At 39.0% G+C, this 17,509-nt stretch overlaps 2 protein-coding genes across 3 annotated transcripts; one reads left to right on the forward strand and one right to left on the reverse strand.

Annotated features, from left to right (window-relative positions):
- The first annotated feature begins 2,257 nt into the window (after positions 1-2,257).
- On the forward strand, positions 2,258-6,543 carry LOC145502919 (beta-1,3-galactosyltransferase 1-like). Of its 2 annotated transcripts, XM_081482321.1 has the most exons (3): positions 2,271-2,320; positions 4,197-4,256; positions 5,184-6,543. In XM_081482321.1, the coding sequence occupies exon 3, from the start codon at positions 5,264-5,266 to the stop codon at positions 6,437-6,439; it is 1,176 nt and encodes a 391-aa protein (XP_081338447.1). In that variant the 5' UTR covers positions 2,271-2,320; positions 4,197-4,256; positions 5,184-5,263; the 3' UTR covers positions 6,440-6,543. The 2 variants fall into 2 exon arrangements, with proteins under 2 accessions (XP_081338448.1, XP_081338447.1); XM_081482322.1 differs by lacking the exon at positions 4,197-4,256 and having other exon boundaries at positions 2,258-2,340; positions 5,205-6,543.
- Positions 6,544-6,576: 33 nt separating this feature from the next.
- LOC145460253 (uncharacterized) lies at positions 6,577-12,016 on the reverse strand. Its single transcript, XM_081445000.1, has 4 exons — positions 11,369-12,016; positions 10,163-10,285; positions 8,562-8,917; positions 6,577-7,447 (listed from the first exon to the last, which is right to left on the reverse strand). The coding sequence occupies exons 1-4, from the start codon at positions 11,442-11,444 to the stop codon at positions 7,412-7,414; spliced, it is 591 nt and encodes a 196-aa protein (XP_081301126.1). The 5' UTR covers positions 11,445-12,016; the 3' UTR covers positions 6,577-7,411.
- Between the last annotated feature and the right edge of the window lie 5,493 nt (positions 12,017-17,509).

Raw genomic sequence — 17,509 nt, forward strand, 5'->3', positions numbered from 1 at the left:
TATTGCATGTAACCACGAAGAGATGAGTATAACTGATTCGAGTGTTCGTTATTGGCGGGGTAAATTATTACGTATTATACAGGCTGGGGCTTTCAGAATGTGGCAGTTAACCGTATTAACGAGGTGGCCGGATTAACGGGGTGGCCGGATTAACGGGGTTTTCTTATGAGAAAATGTATGGGCGTTTCACCAGGACAAAAGAGATTGGCTGTAATAACGAGGCGACCGTATCAACGAGGTGACCTTTAGGCGGGGTTCCACTAGATATGAAAGGGCCTAGATAATTGCAAACCCTCGGGGGCGGGGGTACTCCCAGAAAAATTGGGTGGGGTTGGTTGGTTGGTTGGTTTTCTTTCTCCTGAGCTGACAGTGTTGACCAGTTCGCGGCTACTAGTTAAGCACAATCCATTGTACTCTCATATGACAATGATGTAAGAACCAGGAACCATCGTCAGTCCGTATATCGACTTTAAAATAAGACACTTCTGGCCAATATGATTGTCTACTAAAGCGGTCTAATCTAAGGACACTACATTTTTTGGGTATCCGGCAGTACGGATAGTTATCGAGATCAGTCAAGTCCCGATGTGATCAACACTTTTGCCACAAACGGACGGGCAAAGACATTCCCTTGAGCAGGAGAAATTTTAGAACGCAACAATCACTAGTCATTTTGTATTTGTGTTTGAGGAAAACTCGGGCAAAGAAGTATTATGATTATCGTAATCTCATTGTTTTCGAAAAGCATCGTTTTCAAAATGTTTTTGTCCACACTAAAACGCAAAGCGCCATCCGGCGTTTTCAAATTCCTCCGGTTTGAACAGCGTTTTCGGAAAGTTCCTTTTTCGCGACGTATCAGTGTTGACGGAAAATTAACCCTGACCGGAAAAATAACGCTGCGTTTTCAAATTTCTCTGGCGTAGTGTGAACAGAGCCTAATATAAGCGCGCGCATTACCATGGGCACGATTCATTTAACCAAAATTTTAAGAAATTTCAGTCTAAAACTGAATAGATCGGTTCGGTCCAACCGGAAAAGTTTCGAGAAAGTCGGTCCACCTTTCGTCCGATCGAAATGGACAGTTCCATTTGACCATTCCGACCCATTTCCAATCCCAGTACTTCGCTGTCCGGTATTTTCCATGTACAACGTGGCTTTTAATTATTTAAGATATAGAAAACATGTACCGTGTTTCAATCGAGTTTTAGTATAAATCTACTAGCGTTCTATCACGAATGCCGTTCTCTGATTGGCTACGCTACTCACTATCTATTCTGTGATAGATAGTGAGTAGCGTAGCAGTGTGCCCTTATTAACGAAATGACGGCCGCTTCTTGGCGTTTTCGAAGTGTCTGTGAAGAGGATTTAGATAAAGTTTTGAACGACTAATAGATTTATACTAAAACAATTAGATTATTCGCTCTCGCTTTCTATGCGTGATAGTTGACTTGGGCTGCGTCCTGGTCAACTATCACGGGATAGAAATCTCGAGCTCATAATCTAATTGTTTAATAGAAACACGATTTTAACCAATAAGCGCGCATATTTTCTTAGGACTGTTTTCCAAAGATTGTTTACAACGGATCTATCAGTGTTACTCGTACATCCATGTGCAGTTACAACAGGCCTGTAGCTGCTTTGCAAGTCAAGTGTATGTCTTGGTTGTTAACTGGCTCTTAAAGACGATTTATTTCCCGAGAGAATTTGGAATGTTCTTTTCGTCATTCGAAATTGGTGTTTGAACTTATACGGCAAATATCTGGGAACGGTCTGCTTATAATAGCCCGTTATACTGGTTAGATTACTACGCATGAAACAGCTCACACTGAATAACAGTGATCCAACATCCCCCATTTTAAATGAGCGCGAAACTCGTTTTGCGAGTGCAATGGAACGAGACCGTTCGGACCCGTCGCTAGGCTTCTGTACATAATGCTGGCATTTTTTGGAGCATTTTAGTGAGGCAAAAGCATTAAGCATTATTCGAGCATTTTAGTCCGGAAAATTAATATTAATACTAGCCAGCCAGCCACGGGTCTAATTGCAAGTTGAAGAGATATTTGTTTGGGAATAAAACGAAAGAAAGCGTCACGCTCGATTGCGCCAATTTCGCTACTCGAGGACTATTACTAATAGTCCTCTAGTAGCGTAGCCAATTAAAATGCAGGATTTGTATTAGTCCACTAGTAAACTTACTCATGCGGAAATAAGTGTTGCGTGACGAACATAACTTCCGGGTGAACTGGAAACCGGGGTGACTGGGACTGTGAAACACCGTGGAATGAATCACGAAAAGGAATTTTTGCTTCATTTATGAAAGGTAAAGGTCTTTATTATGTCGTTCAGTACACGATTAACATGTACGTGAATGTTTGCTAGAGATTGTTGGAAAATTCTACGTTTTCATTTTGGGTTATTTTCGATTTATCGATCATCCTCGAATTGTTCAGTTGCTCCCTATGGCTCTACATTCAAACCAGGCTCGATTTCCGCTGTTCTCTCTGCTGAGCTCGTTAGAAATATCAGACGTCAGTTAGTATTTGCAGACTGTAGACTGGATGTAAACTGCAAACGGGGGAAAATAAGTCATTGGGGTTAAGCAACAATATTAGCTGGGAATGCCGACGCCGCCGGGTGATATTGGTTCATTGTCAATGGTAACGTCAAATAGATCGATAAATAATGTCAAAAACCTGCAAAAACCAATCAGCGAATTAAGTCAAGGAATTGCGATATGATTCAAGATAACTAGAGAAGACACTTCTCCAAGTTTCAGGAGTGTGCGTTACTCCAATTTCGTCAAAATATTTCGCAAAAAATTACTGGCGAACGCAGAATGGAGCTGACATGTTGTTGCATGCATACGTAAACTTTATTTGAGTTTCAATAAGTATTTAGCTCTAAGCTAAGAGCTAATTGGGGACACTTAATTGAGGCTAAAAATTGAAGAATAAAAATTTCTTAGAAAATATTTGAATAAAATTTACAATTCGCTATAAAAGACTAAATTATTTACGATGTTAATTTTAACCTATTTGCTAATTGTAACCTATTAAAAATCATCTGGAACTTACTTTGGTTATCTAGGCGACTGATTATCTGTTCTGAACTCATAAATAAACACTTTTCCCAATATTCTAACTTCTCAAATGGCTATAGTTCACAACAAACCCAATCATAGCTACAATTCTGAAATTCAAAATGTGCTAGTTGTTACAAACTTAGGAAGCTATGTATTCAGCTGAAACGTTGTAAACAGATATACATTTAGCGCCTCATATGCCTGATGAGGATAAAAACTTTGGTGGATCTTTAGTTTTGGATATTAGAATTTGATAAAGTCGCATAAAAACGCTCTACACCTTCCAGCTTCGATTGGGAACCCTTTTTGGCCCCAGGGTGGGGTGGGCGAAGGGGTTGGGACTGTGGGGGTATTACTTCCATATATGAGCTTTAGTGGTATGATTTTCTGGCAGTTTAGTCTTAGTCTCCTCCACAGCCGTTATTAGGGTCGTCACGCAACACTTCTCCCTGTTGGTGGGGGAGAAGCATTGCGTGACAACCCTAATAATGGCTGCGGAGGAGACTAGTTTAGTCTGGGATAGGGTATTATTTACCAGAAAAGTGTCCCGTGCATGAACAATTTAGCCTAGGACGGGGTTCTTTTCTCGGAGTTCTACAATAGAAATTGAAACTTGAATGTGACTTCGAAAGATACTGGTTAAGTTAGCCTATGTTGGGCTACAATATTAGTGATAAAGTTTCTGCATGGCAAACAACTAGTCTGGGATAGAGTAGGGGTCTTTGTTGCCTAGTCTAGAATAGATAATTTGAGTCATAATGCACATTTAAACATATCCACATGGAATTTGTGCACTACAAATTCTTCATTATTGTTATTAGGGTTGCAAACTCTTGTTAGTTAACCACGGTGTAGTATAGGGTAAGGAATTCAGTGTCCCAGGGGCACATCCCTACCCAAAGATTTACAGAGTGCCTCCCTCCCCCTAGCCATGCGGTCAAACTTATTAATGCTTTGAAACCAACTTGTAAATATAGATTTGCATGCTAAATCCAAACCTCTGTGTGCTGTGTTTTATAGAACTGTTAAATCTTCATGCCAACAAAAAATGCTGAGTATCTAAATTTTTAGACCAGTAACTGTTTTTTGTTTTTTTTCTTTTTTTTTTCCATAGGGTTCAAAGTAGGTCTATGGGTGATTTTCTTGAATACCCCTCTCCCTACCCCTAAATCAGGTGGGTATGTCTTAAGTTCACTGCCTGGCCACCTGAAATGTCTCCTGAGTGTTAATTTCTTAGGCAGTACTGCAGGATTACACCCAAAGTTGAGCAATAATGCAGAATGAGAGCTTGGACCTGTCTTTCTTTTTTTCATTGGCCTTTTGAGGAAAAAAAAAGTAATTAAATGAATGGATGTGTTACTGCAGGACATTCTTTTCTAAGATTGGTTCATCTGAATAATGTGCAGTTCCAGAAAATATCCATACTCACCCCACAGGAGGGATTGGAATTTCCTGGGGGGTGGGGGGCTCTCTGAGACCAAAGCATTTAAAGAAAGGTATCAAGCTTAATTGGGATCTCTAGAGGGGTGGGATGGGGCATCTTGACAAAAAAATAGTTTTATTCGGGGCCCTGAGGGGGTAGGTGGTTGGGTGGACTCCTATGTGAAACTCTCATTTCCTAAACTTGAATTGCTCAGTTTCTATTCATGAGAGTCCCCCCCCCCCCCCCCACACACACACACACACCGTTTTTAGGGTCATTGTACAGACAGTTGTTATTGAGGCAGCACTTACAAGCTAGTCAGAAGCTGAACTAATTATTTGCGTACTCTTATAAGCAAATAAACATTCAGTTGATTGGTTGACCGAAAAACAGATACCATTTTAAAAATTCTGGTCTCTCAGACTGGAATAAACTGGCCCATGGTGTTGACCTTAGATGTTGCTAAGCAACCAGTTGTGTGATTATGTTGTGACGAGTTTTGGAGTACTTCAGATTGTCGTGTTTTTTATTCAGGCTTTTCTTTGATTGGATGATAAAACTAAATCATAAACTTTATGGGTGCTTAATAGTGCAGGTTTGTGTGCCAAACTGGCACTTACTCCATGGCCCCGACTGCAATATATTTTTTTTCTCTAAAATTGTGCTTTGGATTTTTAGATGCATCCCCCTGATGTGTAGCAATTGAGTTTTAGAGGCTTTCACTCAGCTGCACAGTTGGGATTCAGCTACACCACAATATGAAAAGTTCTGGATTGTGCCTTTTTGTATTATTAGTCTGTGTTCAAGTAGTAGTGTTGGTGGTTTTTTACCTATATCTTCATCAATATTCAAGTTATAAAGACAGGACATTATTGAGAGATATAAAAAGAAAAACGCATTCAGGACAAGAATCAAATTTCACTTCATCGTTGCAAATGGACAAGTCAGCGGACTTCCTTCAAAATTCAACCAGGTACTCATCGGTCAAGAATATTCGTACCCAGTGCTCTCAACTGACGTTCTCGTTCGTTTCTCACATCACCCAGCCGCGTTTTGATGACAGGAACACAGATATCTTTCTTCTAGTTTTAATCACCTCTGGAGTTAGGACGTCGTATGTGACGCGAAGAAACCGTGTCCGGGACACATGGGGTAACGAGGTCAACCACCCTGCTTCGAAAGACTGGAAACGAGTCTTCCTCTTGGGTAGGACCCAGGCCGCCGAAATCCAACAAGAAGCGTCAGTCTTCAATGATATCCTAATACTGAACATGACAGATAACTACGACAATTTAGTAATCAAGGTTTTTTCGGGACTGTTATGGAGTATAATTCATATAAACCCTCGTTTTATCCTCAAAGCAGACGACGATGTCTATGTTCGTGTTCCTTACCTAATTTCATGGCTGGAAAATTATGGCTCTGATAAATTGTATGGAGGTCACGTGATACCTGACGGAGCAAGGGTAAACAGGTCAGTGACGTGGAAGAACCGGGTTTTGAAGGATTGTTTGGCTGAAGACGTGTATCCTCCATATTGCTCGGGTCCGTTCTATGTCATCTCTTCAAACATCCTTCCTTCGGTATTTGAAAGTGTGCGAAAATGGACGGCTTTTCCAGCCGAGGATGCGTATCTGGGAATCCTGGCACGAGAGAACGGAATAAAGCCGGTTTCGATAACCGGTTTTGATTTGAAAAAACTTGAAGATTACGGAACTTGTAACTGGGCTTCAGCAATAGCACTTGGACATCGCTTTGACTTGTTAAAGTTACATTATGTGGACAAGAAACTTCGGGAAACCAGCAGACGTCCCAGTGATTATTACAAATGTTTACTGGACGACTGGGCAGTCATTATCGTTCCGATTGCAATCCCAAGTATTTCGATTTTGGTTGTGTGTATTGTTGTTAAACTCCAATCATGTTGGAGATAAGTTAATTATATCGAATAAATCTCAAACCGAGTTCTTGCCGTATTTACTGAACGATAGCTCATTCAATACAGCAGGGCAAGGGGTTTGAGATTTTCCCGCAAAGACTGGACGTTTTTTTTTGGGGGGGGGGGGGGAGGGGAGCCGTCATCGGCCCGTGGGCATTACAGATAGGTTATTGACAAAGCGTGAGGTCAAGATGGTTGGATATTGGCCACGTTCTTTTTTGTGTGTTTATGGACCAAGACGGAGTCGAGGTCCGTAAACACCACAAAAAGACAGCGAGTAGTCCCGAGCGGGCAAGATAGCGCCATCTTGCCCTCTCGGCCTAACCCTAATTCAATCTTGGTTCATCTCGCGCGCTCACGAAACTAACCGGCATATGACAAGAGAGAAAAATGGTGCAACGGACATTGAACCTGTCCGCGTTTTACTGTAAAATGAACTCGGAAAGGATGGAGGGATACACAGACCTGAACATAGGGACTTAAGGAGCTTTAACAAAATATAACGCAGCAAATGAAATCGGAAAGACCGGGGGCGGGTTTTCGAAGGTAAATCAAGGCAAAAATACGGCGAAACAACACGAAAGTCAAGAAAATGGTTTATTACGCTTTAGTTTCTCTTAATTACAGAATTAAAATACTCGTTGACCCGAACAACATATTTCTGCCGGCCTATAAATCGCTATTTTTCAAGCAATTTCAAGCCCGTTTTGAAATTCAAACTTACGGCAAAAAGAACCGTAAATTAAATTTCGTTTTTCGTTTCTCCGTATTTTGGACCCGAAATTCGCAGAAAATTTTGTCTAAGCCGTAGTGAATTTCCCACTACGAATTAAAATAGAGAGTTTTATAGTCCTTCAAAGCGCGTTAGTCTCAAAGGTTATCTATTGTTTCGGCTATTAGACATTTGAACGAAATACTACATACATTGCAACTTAAGCAATAGAGCACTTTTCCTTGTTTAAATCCTTCACGTGCCACCAAGACAAGAAGAGCCTAACAGGTTCTAAAAACGAAAAAAAGAAAGATTACTATGATTCTGAGACAGAATTTGGTGTTGGTACGGCTTTAAAACAAAAATGGTCACCCGGAGAAGAGAGTCAACCGTTTCGCACAGTACATTATCATAAGAGCTATCTAAAATACTATATATTTCTCCTAGAGTCTCTTAGTGAGACTTATTTATACACACCGAGCCCAGGAGAGCAATTCAACCGACAAACACAAAGTTAGATGTGAGATACTGTTTGTCATTTGAGTTGGAAACACGTATTTCCACAAAAAGTCACAAAGACAGATCTGATGGACAGGTAGCTGTGAAAAAATACTTCGATACCTCTGTCCAAACAACTGTTTCACCCTTCACAATTTATCTCGGCTTGTGCTATGTTCGCAAGAGGAAGATGTTACACATAATAGAGAGAAAGGGGACACGACCTGCTCCCTCCCCCTTCCTGGTGATACTCCCTTCATGGTGGGCTATATCGCCTTATGTGCAGCCCTAGAGGGTATGGTTTTTGAGCAATTTTGGCCGGTCTGAGAAAGGTTACAGTATGTTTTTCACTCTGGCTTGGCATTGGGTATTTTGATTAAAAGGAACTATTTTTCTCCGCATCCACATTGGCATATTCGTAGCCCTTTTCAAAGTTTTACACAAATGGAAGCCGTTTATGGTTACAGCCGTGTACTTATTTTAGAGGCTTAAAATATGGTATAGAAAATCACCAATTTTCGTCAGAAATAGGTTACAAGACCTCACACCCCCACCAAAAAATTGGGGAGTACCCCCCGGACACGATTTTGTTGTTACATGAACTTGTATTCTAGAATGGCGACGTATTAGATAGGAGGTGATCATAATTACCCTATACTATAGTTCCCATTCAAATTATTGCTACCTGAAAAACTGGACTTGAGCCATTAAGCGAGAAATGGGATTTCGTACGTTTTAAAAGGGGTGTTTCACAAAATTTCCAACGAGCACTACAGTCGCTTTGGTGAGAGAGACCCCTTCGAAGAGGATATGTGGGTCAGGAGGGGGGAAGGGGGGAGGGGGATCGGAGGGTTTGGATTCCACTGTATCATTACGACAAAGTAGAGTTTGATCAAATATCACTCACCTTTTTAGCTCTCTCGCGCTCAAACAATCGGAAACTATAACCAGGACTGTCCTTTACGACTGCTACCTCGTTCATCAGTTCGCAAAACTTCTCTTTCACTCCCGCCTCTGCCGAATATTGATAGTTGTAAGCCACACATCTGGGCACTCGAAGGCAAAGGTCCTCGCACATAACCTCTGAGAGAACGAACTGGTGCCAAATCACGTGACCTTGGAGTTGTTTGTCCCAAAAGCGATCTCTGCTGATTGGTAAATGTTCAAAATGACATTCAGGTGTTGGTGCTGGTGTAGATACGACACTTATACTAGAAGTTGCTTTTATTGTTGGTGAGACTGTTTTTGATGCGGCTGGAATTTCTGTGAAACAAAGAATAGTGGAAATCGTTGGGAGACACATTTTATTGAACAAAATTGTCATCACTCAAAGGAAACCAAAGTTGTTAACAATAACAACAATAACAATAACAACAACAACAACAACAATAATAACTAACAATAACAATAACTAACAATAACAATAACAATAACAATAACTAACAATAACAATAACAATAACTAACAATAACAATAGCAATAGCAATGACAATGACAATGACAATAACAATAACAACAATAACAATAATAATAATAATAATAATCGAATATTACCCAGCATAACCCTTCAGTACAAAGTACTGTTATCAACGGGGTTCTGCTGACTAAGAATTAAAATCTAATAGATATATAAGAATTATTAAGATGTATAAAATAAGATACATATTAGGGCAAAAATACACTAATTTAAAAACCGTTAAAAATACCATAGAAATTACATGTAATAATCGTCCAAGGTTTTCGTAAATAAAGCTCTAGAATTAATGTTTCTTAAACTTAAAGGCAATAAATTAAAAATCGAAGCACTTAAAAAATAGAAGCTACGGCGCGCAAAATCCAGTCTGACCTTTGGTAGTTTTGCTGTTTTCCCATTGTTTCTTGTGTTTAAAGTGTTATGATGTAATCGTTGAAAATAGCCTTTAAATGGAAAGCATGCATATGCAGTTCCATTAAGGCAATCAAATACAAAGCAGCACGCTCTTTTTTGTAAAAAGTTATCAATTGTTAAAAATCGAAGATCACAGTTCTGCGGACTGCGTTTCGGGGAAATGATTTAGAGGCTTCAGGTCTCAATGAAGCGGATCATGAGTTTGGGGGACTCTGACCATCCAAGACCAGAATAGCCGCAATACGTAAATATTGGCATAATCATCGATTGGTAAATTCGCTGGGCACTAAAAGTATCAGTACTGGAACGGATGTGCCGTAAGAGGTTCACTCTTCCTTCTGCCTTCTTGTAAATTTTTTGAACAAACAAACAAACAAACAAACAAACAAACAAAGAGGTGTTTAGTGGTTTGTTTATCTTGTTAGTTAGTAGTTAGTTAATTAGTTATTTAGCTCGTTCATTCGTTCGTTCGTTCGGTCGGTCAGTCGGTCGGTCAGTTGGACGGTTAGTCAGTCGTTCGTTGGTTCGTTCATTCGTCCGCCCGTTTGTTGGTTGGTTGGCTGATTGTTTGTTTGGTTGGTTAGTTAATTTGTTAGTTTTTCGTGTTAATAATTATTTACCTGTTGGAACGGGACAAAAGTTGCAAGTCTTTTTGCATTTGTTGACGGCATAATCTGAACTTCTGACGCACTTTCCGGTAGTCTTCCAAATCCAGCACAAATAGCCGATATCAGAACAACACGCTGAAAACATAAACGACAAGCATTAAATGTAAGAAAATAACATTCCTTTAACTTGTTACAGATTTATCTATTAACACTGGACAGTCAAGAGATTATATTCTAATTTTATCAATTGATTGAAGAGACATGCGCAGAGAACACGCGTCGGTAGCAAGTGAAAAGTGAATGCTACAGGTATGTCACGTGACCAATATTGAACGGAGATGTGATGTGCACGGCAGATCAGACACTTTGAGTAATTTGTTCCCCTAGCAGAACTTGATTTTGGACCCGGATATGAATCAATTGAAATGTTTGATTAAATATATGACACAAACTGTTACATGAAATTGAAAATGAAATTGTGATCGGTAGAGACGGTAAAACATCCGGCGCATCAAATCCTTCTTCCCATATATACAAGGACCGTCTCAACCGATCACAATTATCCAAAGTCATTTATAAAGCTAGTTGCTGGGACTGCAATTAATTTTACATTGGGAAAACGAAGCAAAGACTTCACGACCGGAAAACGGAACATTACAAGGCCCTTTCGAAACGTGATCACACTTCTGCTATTGCTGATCACGTTAAAACAACTGGTCACAACATCAAATGGGAACATATTGACAGTTTGGCGTGCGGCAAAACTGACTACCATTGTAACGTTAAGGTGACCTTGTTTATTCAGGGGTTGGAGCCAACATTGAATGCCAATGTCAGCAGTGAAAAGCTTTTACTTTATTAGGAAAGCTTTCACTATGTCACTTTCCAGACAGTTTCCGTTTGAAACGTCTTAAATTCCTACTGCAGATGTTTTCTGTCTAGGTTCTAGATCCCAATTTATACAGTATAAATAGCTTTCAAAAATTTTATTGGTTATACTTTTGAAAATGTATGTTGACTAGCATACGCAACGTCAAGTTCATAAAATGCATGTTTTTAAAATGTTTGTCATCGCTGTTTGTGTTATATTTTTAATCAAGCTACGATGGCCGAAGACCAAGAGTTTATATGAATCAAATGTTCTTTACAAGAAATGGGCAGGTTCCGTTGTCGATTAGCAATACAGATGTTGAAATTTGAAAAGAAAGTGTTTCATACCTGCTAATGACACAAACAAACAGAAATTCCAGCAAAGAACTGAAAACAAACCAGTTATTATTGTTAACAAAATCATGATCGTGTACTTTACAATATTATTTTACCGACTAGATCGTTACCATGGTCTTTCTACTGACTGACTGACTGACTGACTGACTTAACTGACTGACTGACTGACCGGCTGACTGACGTCTGCAGTCACACAATTGCTCCAAACCTGTATGAACAACTTTTATTTCACCTATCCATACGTACTCTAAGTAAATAAGTACAGGTGTTTTGCATTCGCTTATCTCGTCAATCGCCACTCTCAAAACCCTTTGAGACCATTATTTTTATCTGTTTGACATTAAGATAGTGCACTGAAAAAAAGTCATTAATTCCCTAATCGTTCAGGTGAGGTGATATTCAGCAACATTTTCGTCCGCAGAACTTTTGCGAGAGTAATTTTGTAAACGAAAAAGAATCGAAGCTAGTTAAAAAAACCCAATGTTAGTATTGAATGCAATCCTGAAATGTATGTTGCCCCAGCTGTCTTACCCAATAAACAACCGCTGCACTGCTAAAATCATCCCTTTGTCTTTATGTATTAAATGAAAACAGGTTTAAATGAACTGTCTAGTTTCTTACAGATTTGCTTACATAATATTAAAATGACTACGTTAAGTTCAAGAAGAACTAGAAGAGCTGCATTTGTCAGATTCCGGTCACAGGCATTGCTGTGTTGACTACGGGAAAGTAATATTCTTTTCAAAGCTGTAATAAGTTGATGCCGTTTTTTCACTCTTTGACTCTATTGTCACATTTCCAAGTCCCTAACATCTCCTGTTCAAATATAAATACACGTTAACTTTAAAATCTCCAGTTTCTCACCAAAATAAATAATAATATATTTTAGGTTTCTTCTCCTGCAAAGCGAGAGAGATATCTTGTTCAGGGAATGCCATTTTGCTAGGGGACCATCTCAGTTTGAGACGTTGACTTTCGATAAATTAGAGTTAACCCTAGTAAATCTAATACAAGCCCTTCAATAAATTTACAATTTCTGCTATGGATCTCTTACCTGTAATATTTAGCCATGCCATTGTCTACACGACGAGTTCACCACTGAAGAGCGGGTTTCTTAAGTTTTGCTTTTCAACAATCTTTACCTTTATATTCATCAGTTTTCACTGCAACACAACGAGAGGTGCCTTTTAACATGAATGAATTAGTTTCAATGGTCATCGCACATAATATAAATATCTCCCTTATAGCGAGCGGACAATATATAATGGCGCCGGAAAACAATAGGACCTCATTCATCTGCTATGCAAAGTAAACAAAGGCGTGAAATTGCTGTCAAATGTTTCATTAATTTTTTGCAATAGCAAGTTGTGTTATTATATACTAAAGATGTGTGCATTTCTACTCGGAATAAAGTAGTGGTTCCAAAGCTTCTTTACGATCTCCTCATGCAAATTGCTTCTATCGGATATTCGATGTTTTTGGCAACAACAACTAGTTCGGTTTTTATATTGATAGAGAACATCTATTTTAATAGCACTTCAATGGTCCTTTCCTATTTACTTTAAAATGATGTTGCGAAACATCTTGAGAAAACCTGACAGCGTGATAAATGAATAGTATTGCATTAGATTTATCTTTTTTATACGTGATAGGCTCATTTCTGTTAATATACACCGTTGTTTGGAGAGATCAAGTTCTACGCAAAATGACTTTTAATTAGAGCCCCCTAATTTCTCTCTGAAATAAATTTGAAAATATTAATACAATTCAAATTGGTGCAGCTGCCAAAAATTAATGGCGCCGTCAAGCGATGAGTCAGAGTGTGTCATTACTTGTTTGGGGAACACATGCGATTTTTCATTAAATTTTGGTCAGAGCAAACGTTTTTACTATTTTTTTGCTGTCGTATCTTAATTTATTTTGCGCACTCTTTGCTTTCGTTTTTTTTTTTTCAGCGATTGTCGAGGCCTGCTCTGAACCTGTCCGAAACAAATGAAAATAAAATAAAGAGCAATAAATAGTCCAGGGAACTTGAAATAAGTTTTTCTGCCTTGCAACTTGAAACAGCTCGTAAACGTCTACTCTTTGGCGAGCAGAAAACGCAAACCAAGATCCTGGGAACGAGTTAGTCCGAACGAAAGAATTAGATATGACGAACCTCGTTCCCACGGCTTTTAGGTTGAAAATCGTGACGCTTCCCGATTTTACGAGCAGCTGCAAGAAATCTTACCAAATTTCGAGCAAAGCCACTTCGTTCAGCTTTTATTCACGCTATTTCCAGTACACAAACTGGTTCGAGGACACGGCGTATGCATTGTTATTCGCTTCCTATACAGCAACAGCGAATGTTGCTATAAATTAACTGACGAATACTGCAAGAGTAATTTTCAGAATGCTAGAGGTTCTCACGCTTTCCTCCACAGAGAATCAAAACGTTCGTTATAGAATGCCGCTGTGCGAGGTGAGTGCAGGTGCATAGTGGAAATGATTTAGAGTTAGAGTTCTTTGTGATTAACTGGAAGGATGATTTTTAATCGATAATTATAACTTTAAAGCTGAAGAAAATGTTCTTTTAGATACTTTTGGCCTTAAAATTGGCAATCTTACTAAATTCTTCATTTCCTTCCCATTTGTTTCATCCATTTCTAAGGCAACTGTTGATTGGCAAGCCCAGCTCTAGGGTATCAGCAAACGGTCTATTCTAACTACTGGCTCTTAATCGAATTCCCTGAAGTGTTCAAGAACGTATAGTAACGTAAGAAAAAGTATCAGAGAATTAATTGAGACAATACGCATGTAAAGCAAGAAAAATGGTTTTCCTTTCCTTTCTTTCTTTAATTTTTTTTTTTTCCGTGAGAGACACAGAATCCAAAATATTTGAAATACCAGTGGATTGGGTCTAAACTTGCGACAAACTTTTACATCAGTGAATCTTCCCAAAACTAATCATTTACATACAAACAGATATCTTTCAAGACCGTGTGTTGACCGTCCGATCGATCTTGCTTTATATAAATTCGCAGTATGGTGTTGACATACATAATATATCAAACACGAAAGACCGTGTTTGATCACCATTTTAAACACCGAGAAGAGAGTTGAAAATACGACGCGTAACGGAGTATATTTGACGAACTTCGAGGCGTTTGGAAATGTGGTCAAACACTCTCTTGAGTATTTGATTTATATTCTTAAACTGGGGAGAAAAGGGAAGAAATAAAATCGTAAAAAATCTATACTAATTAAGATCAAGTATCCAAACATCGTCACGATCAAGATTTCCTTTGTTTCAACTTAATGAATTATCAATGAGTTTACGAAAACTACGGTGAACATATCATCAAGGTATCAACTTTGTAACTTCCACTTAATGTATAAAACCTGCAAAAATTTAGAACTGCCGCTTTATGTATAAAAGCTGCAAAAACTTACGACGAAAAATAGTCGTCCACTATGAAGTCTATGCGTTCGTATCACACTGATAACACCAGAATTAATTTTTTACATTACTTCAGCCAAAGCATTATGCAAGGGTTCTGTCACAGTTACTACAAATTCAACGCCTCGCATTCCAATGGACAGAGAACCCAAACCAGAAGTTCAGTCCCATTTGGGGACATTTCGTCAACCCGTTTAGCAGTTGGGTGGATAGTACGGGTTATAAGGGACCGATGGCGCCCAGCCATACTTCTCCATCATTTCATCCTCCAGTTTTCTCAGCTCGATGATGTTATTGCGGTGTGATGAGAACACGCTGTGGATTGATACGCCCAGCAGGCCCATGGTGGTGGCAAGAAACGCCAAAATCAAGACCTCTCCAAAAATCATGATGATATCTTAACACCTAAGGAAAAAAAAAAAAAAAAAAAAAAAAAAAAACGAGATTGAATGATTTCAAGTCTTGCTTTAGACCTTAAACAGGAACCTGTAGCTGCTAGTCCGAGGTTTTAATGGTGACCTATATACTACATCATGAAAAATGGAGGACCTGGACTATGATACTTATCAAAGTAAAATTATTTTGAATGTAATTTAACAAGATATCTAAAGTAGTTTGCAAATTAATTTATTTGAACTCATAGACACAAGTTGTATTGACCGTGTTAAGAGACCTTCTCTTCCCTTTTCCTGAAAAATATAGAAGCTGAAGTGGAAACGTCTTCGCCTTCTCAAGCATATGGGGCTAACAAGAAAGGGTACATTTACCAAGTGTAATACTCCGTTAAAGGAAAGAACTGACAGATTACATGTTTCCTGAGCAGAACTAAATGCAATGCCTTAAGTCCCAAAACCCATCGTTTAATGTTTCTTTCACGTACTTATTTAGAGTTTCTATATTTTGGCAGCGCTAATATTGGGGCGAGGGCAAAAAATAAAACGAGGGGAGGGTGAGGGGAGAGGAAGAACCGTCCCTCTCCTCCCCAGTTTCAGAATGCAGAACTCTTGCTGAAAGGGCTCGGGGTGAAAAAAAAAACGATATTTAATTTCTTTCTTTAATATTCAAGGACTCCGGTTTTGAGAAGGACAGAATAAATTAGATTTTATTCAGTCAAAGAGGGAGGGGGGTGGGGGAGGCGGCATAATCCACAGTGTATGCCGTTTGAAAATGAAACAGTCAAGCTGGTATTGCTATCTATGATGGAAGCTAAAACAAGCAGTTTAATTCGCTCTCGTCAAGAGCCTTCATTTGTTAAGCTAGCAGAATTTAAACGAAAGGGAAATGCTCGATCATACCAGTCTGTGCTAGTCTTCACCGCTCTAGCCAAATAAAAACAAAACCTTAGCTTTCGCCGAAGTTTCCTTAGTCCTGAATGGCAGCTTTTGCTTGGAAATGATTATGATTACCACACAAGGAGATCACAGCTTTTTACTGCGGGCAGTCTGTTAACTGAGTATCTTGCTCGATAAGGCAGTAATTAAACAGTTTCTTCGATGCATGCGGTCGCCCTTTCTTCGCTTCAGTGCACGAACTCATAAAAGCGTACTGTTCCATTGCACGTCTAAGCAGAAAATATTTAAAAAAAGGTTATCAAAGCTCGAGCTCTTATCTATACTATGCATATTTTCCTTCTGGTTGAAAGAGATAACGTTCTGTGCATCCACATCTTACTTAAATACGCCATTGTGATGCTTAAACAATCATAGAAGGTTCATCAGTTTTCGCAGCGAAAGGAAAAGAGCTGCGAGGCAACAAAGACGCTATTTTTCAAACCGATCTTTAACCACCTCATTGTAACAGACCAATTCTCCACCAACGTTCAATCAACGTTTTCTACACAGTACAGTAGCGATAAGCTAATAAACACCTGTTTCAGAAATCTTACCTTTTCAACTTTTCAGGCAAAATAAGCGATGCGTCCTTCTTGTCGAATGTTCAAGTTTGTTTTGATGTGCGTGTCTGCACATTTGAATAATTATATAAACGATGAACAACAAAGCAAAATGTCTTATCAATATTCATGTATAAATAGCTCATACGTGCTGTACTCCAGCTCGTCAAAATATTTTGCGTGTATATTCAAGTCAAATAGTTCTTTGTGGATTTGACTCAGCATATTGCTGACCTATCCTCCAAAGACAGTTCTACCTCAACTACTAAGACAATGCTAAATGACTCTTACTTCACAAATTATGGTTTGCATTTATTAAACCCAGAGTCAACACTGAATATGTTATTGTACCTAAATGGTCAAGGCGCATATTTTTCCGACGGTGTCATATCTCATAATCCAGTTGTTCGACTGTTCAAACATACACACCGCGTGTATTTACTGAGGATATTATTATGGTCAATCTCGCTTTGGTCGTCTATACTTGTGTGATATAACTGTGTAATAAAGCGAGAAACTGAGAACGAAAAAGTCAGCTGTATTCGCAAGCAAACGATCTGGGGATTTTAACTGCTGTGGTAACTGCTGAGTAAAATGTTGGCCAGGACATTCAAGAGGCTGACGAACAGCGTAAACCTGTTCCTCCTTTTTGTGGCAAACAGATGTATGTAAGCTGGCTTGGTTCAAAATGTAAACTACATGCAAGTAAGATATTGCCTGGTTTCTTTGGCGAAACAAAAAGGTCTCTGTTGTTAGGGGGTAAGGGAGCTAACTTAGATAGTCTGATGTTAACCTTATTACA

The sequence above is a fragment of the Orbicella franksi genome, chromosome 11 (genome assembly GCF_964199315.1).
Source record: "Orbicella franksi chromosome 11, jaOrbFran1.1, whole genome shotgun sequence".
NCBI classification, from domain to species: Eukaryota; Metazoa; Cnidaria; class Anthozoa; order Scleractinia; family Merulinidae; genus Orbicella; species Orbicella franksi.